The sequence below is a fragment of the Nanorana parkeri genome, unplaced genomic scaffold (genome assembly GCF_000935625.1).
Source record: "Nanorana parkeri isolate BGI_ZX_2015 unplaced genomic scaffold, ASM93562v1 scaffold1566, whole genome shotgun sequence".
In the NCBI taxonomy this organism is placed as follows: domain Eukaryota; kingdom Metazoa; phylum Chordata; class Amphibia; order Anura; family Dicroglossidae; genus Nanorana; species Nanorana parkeri.
This window is the reverse complement of record NW_017307834.1, coordinates 146,456-149,834: the sequence shown is the minus strand read 5'-3', so window position 1 is coordinate 149,834 and position 3,379 is coordinate 146,456. Positions and strand designations below refer to the sequence as shown.

At 42.9% G+C, this 3,379-nt stretch overlaps 1 protein-coding gene across 1 annotated transcript in view; it reads left to right on the top strand.

Annotated features, from left to right (window-relative positions):
- STRBP (spermatid perinuclear RNA binding protein) overlaps positions 1-3,379 on the top strand; it is an 81,150-nt gene that overhangs the window by 60,001 nt on the left and 17,770 nt on the right. The window contains exon 11 of the mRNA XM_018570649.1: positions 1,975-2,133. Within this exon, the coding sequence (XP_018426151.1) occupies positions 1,975-2,133 (159 nt within the window). The remainder of the gene's footprint in view (positions 1-1,974; positions 2,134-3,379) is intronic.

Genomic DNA, 3,379 nt, shown 5'->3' with positions numbered 1-3,379 from the left:
GGGGGGGGATCCCTGCAGGGAGCCATGAGTGACAGTCACGGCTCTCTGCAGGGACAGGATCGAGAAGTGAGCGAGCGCCCGTATGTGTTCGCTCACTTCCCGATCTATTGAGCCGACGTGTGACAGTCTCATTGTCACAGGTCGGCTAGAACTATGAGGATGAGTGAAAATCACTCGCCTCATTGTTCTCCTTTAATGTCGTGGATGATGGAAAAGATAAAAAAGGATTTAAACAAAGGAACATCCTGACATCCGTTAAGCATAACTAGAAGGTTTTTTTTGTGGGGTTGTGTGGAAGTCGGTAAAAAAAAACTTTTATTAAATTTTTTTTCAAAAAAATAATTATTTCTCCAGTTTCAAGCTGAGCATAAAACTGTCATTTTAAAAGACATTATTAGTTGCAAGGAAAGGACAAAATATGGCAAACAAATGCATTGGTAAGCAAGATGGCAAAAACACACTTTTTAAATAACTTTATCATAATAAAAATGTTTTATTTATAATAACTTTTAACACACTAATAAATTGGAAGTAATAATTAGCTTTGATATTTCACTTTATAAATAGCGCCTCAATTTTATTGTGCAAATGAGACAAAAAGTGGAAAATAATTAAAATTTAGTACAAAATTAATATTTTTTTAATACATTTTTATTAGCGCATTAGTACCTAAGGCTCTGTATTATTATTATTAAGAATATTGTTGTTGTTGTTAATAATAATATTATTATCATTGTTATTATTTAGGGCTGTGGAAATTAAAGATTAATTTCTCGATTAAACGTTTTGATCGATTAAATTATTTTGATCGCTAATGAAAACACCACTCCCCTCTGCGCTTTAATCGATTAAAAAAAAAATCAATTAATCGAACACAAAAATTGTAATCATTACCAGCCCTATTATTATTATGATTATCAACGTTGTTGTTTTGATTTGATTTTAATTAGACGAGTGCATGATCCTAACTGGATTTGACACGCAGTCGGATTTGATTTCCACTTGCCTGCTTGTTGCTTTCTTGTATTTGTCTAGGACTCCTGTGGCAAGTTCAGACCCGTCGTCCATTAAACCACATAGAGCTGTAATTGTCCCGATAGGAATAAGTGTGAAAGTCTCGTAGAGAGACGATCTCATTCAAGCCAAAGGATAATAATATAAGGGCAAAAAAAATACATAATTCAGCAGGAACTGAGGAGCTCCCATAAAAAAAAGAACAAAATGTCAATATTTTAATGTAACTACAAAGTGACAATAAAACCCGGGAGTCAGTTCAGCGCTGACTGGCGGAACGGACAGGGGAGGGTACAGCTGGCTCTGCCTCCAGAGCCAACTGTCAATCACGCAGCTGGGTGGATACAGACAGTAATGGGTGACGGAGGACGCTGGTTTGTGTCCTCCCGTGACACTGAGGAGAACTACGGGGGAAAAGCCCGGACCCCATAGTTTCCCTTTACCTCTGAGCAACAATGTATCTTATTTGTGTATCACTCGGCTGTAGACCCTCCAATCATCTCTGACACTGTCCGTCCTTCTGGAGCGGGGGCTACGCCTGTCCCCCATGGTCCCTGTGTGTGTTGTAAAGTAGTCACCGCTCCCGGATGGACTACAATCGCATGTTTAGTTAGTACATTTGTATTGGGATTGTAGTCCATCACGGGAGTGATCTTGGAGCGGTGACTACTTTACATCACACACAGGGACCATGGGGAACAGACGTAGCACCCCTCCAGAAGGAAGGACAGTGTCAGAGATGATTGGAGGATCTACAGCCGAGTGACACACAAATAAGATACATTGTTGTTCAGAGTTAAGGTTCTTGAATGTACCCATAAAAGTGTCACTTTAAATGTGTGACAGTTTCATCCTTTATGACGCAATACTACCTTCTCTGTCAGTCCCTGTTCTGTTCAGGAATATCTTCCTCGGCGCCAACAACTGACTGAGGTGTGACTTTTTTTTTTTGTTCTACAGGTTTTACAGGCCATGGGATACCCAACTGGTTTCGACACAGATATGGAGTGTCTCAGTTCAGATGAGAAATCAGACAATGAAGGCAAGAACGAGACAGTGTCTTCAAATTCCAGCAATAACACGGGAAGCTCCAGTACGGACAGCTCCAACACACTGGAGGTAAGTGGAGGCCGCTGAGAGCACCAGATAGATAGATAGAGCGGTACAGATAAGCTAACCAATCACTTGGGATGCACCAAAATGCAATTTTTAGACCAAAACCGTAAATAAAAACCTTTTGTAAAATTATTTTTATTTATTTTTACTGTTGGGGCTTCGGGGGAAATATTTGGGGTCTAAACAGACCGCTGACATTTCCCTTTTTAAATTAGGAAAAGAGATTGAGGGCACAGAGTTATCAATCTCTTATTCTGTAGACCTTGTTATGAACGAACAGGAAGCCTCTATACTGAGTGTTCCTGTCCATTCCTAAACTGAGCAGAGGGTATGAGTTACTATGTCCACAATCATGAATGAACAGGAAGTGATATATAGCACTTCCTGTTCATTCATAACTGCGACATAGTAAGCTTACTGTGTCCTCAGTTATTTGCAAACACTCAGCGGTCAGTTGTGATCGCTGAGCACTTGTACTCGGCTCTCCATCCTGACTCCTGGCTGTCACAGGAGGCCGAGCGGGACGGTGCGGGAGGAGTGCTCGACCTCCGCTGTCAGCTGTCTCCTCCCCACTTTGCCTCCTGTGACAGCTGTCTCTTCCCCGCACCCCTCGGTCTCCTGACTGTTTCTCTCCTCCACGCTGGCCGCCGGTGTCTGTCCCCTCCGATCCCCGCTGCCTCTGACGAAACAGGTGAAGGAGAGCAGCAGGGATGAGGGGGGACACAGACTGGTCCCCAGCAGGGAGGAGAGAAGATAGGGGGATGCACTGAATTTTTGGACACATTTTTGGCTGTTAGGGCACTATCGGCATTTTGCCCATAGTACCATTTACGGCTACCAAAATGTCTGTGCATCCCTACCAATCACATTTTGCTCTGCTGCAGATTCTGACAAACTGAACCCAAAATGAGCCCTGTGACCATCTGTGGGATGAGAACTGTCACCTTTTCAGAGAAGGGGTTCACATTGTTTTGCCTGATGAAGGGGACCGCATGTGGTTCGGAAACATTGCGTAGGCTTGTGACACCGTGTTTATCTGAACGGCAATAAAAGACAGATCGATGAAGTGGAACTTGGTGTGCTGGTGACCTCATTACCTTCTCATATCAAGACGCAACAGCAATCCAAATAGAGAAAAGAAAGAATGGAGATATTTCCAAAGGAGTCCGCAGATTCAGTGTTACCAGGTCAGGACTCCCTTGCATGCCAAAAATGACTGGCACCGTTCCAGAGAGGTTCACGGGGGGGG